General features: G+C 71.2%; 1 protein-coding gene across 1 annotated transcript in view; it reads right to left on the reverse strand.

Annotated features, from left to right (window-relative positions):
* Positions 1-168, reverse strand: part of SECTM1 (secreted and transmembrane 1) — a 3,873-nt gene extending 3,705 nt beyond the window's left edge. Inside the window, exon 1 of the mRNA XM_015559908.1 lies at positions 114-168. Coding sequence (XP_015415394.1) covers positions 114-168 — 55 coding nt within the window. The remainder of the gene's footprint in view (positions 1-113) is intronic.
* Between the last annotated feature and the right edge of the window lie 231 nt (positions 169-399).

Consider the following 399-nt stretch of genomic DNA (forward strand, 5'->3'; position numbering starts at 1 on the left):
GTCCCCCACTGTAGCACCCCCTCTTTCCCCCACTGCAGCCCCTCCTCCTTCCCCCACTGCAGCCCCCCCGCGCCAGAGAGAGAGAGAGAGAGAGAGAGAGAGGTCAGACTCACCTCCTGCCCCGGCGCCCTGGGCGGTGAGTGTGAGCAGCAGCGCCCAGAGGAGCATCGTGGGGCAGGGAGGAGGTGCTGAGTCTGCGTGGCCAGCAGGACCCGAGGCCTCAGGGTCCTGGGTCCTCCCTGGTTCTCCCTGGATGGAGGGAAGCCGTGGGTCCGAGGGCAGCACAGGCCGGGGCAGGCGGGGCCGGGCTCCCGACCACGGTGCCAGCGCCTACCCCTGCCCCAAGCAGCCTCCCCCTCCCCGGTGCCTCTCCAGGTGCACAGGCCGCAGCCGCTGTCA

This window comes from Myotis davidii, unplaced genomic scaffold (genome assembly GCF_000327345.1).
Source record: "Myotis davidii unplaced genomic scaffold, ASM32734v1 scaffold211, whole genome shotgun sequence".
Taxonomy (NCBI): Eukaryota; Metazoa; Chordata; class Mammalia; order Chiroptera; family Vespertilionidae; genus Myotis; species Myotis davidii.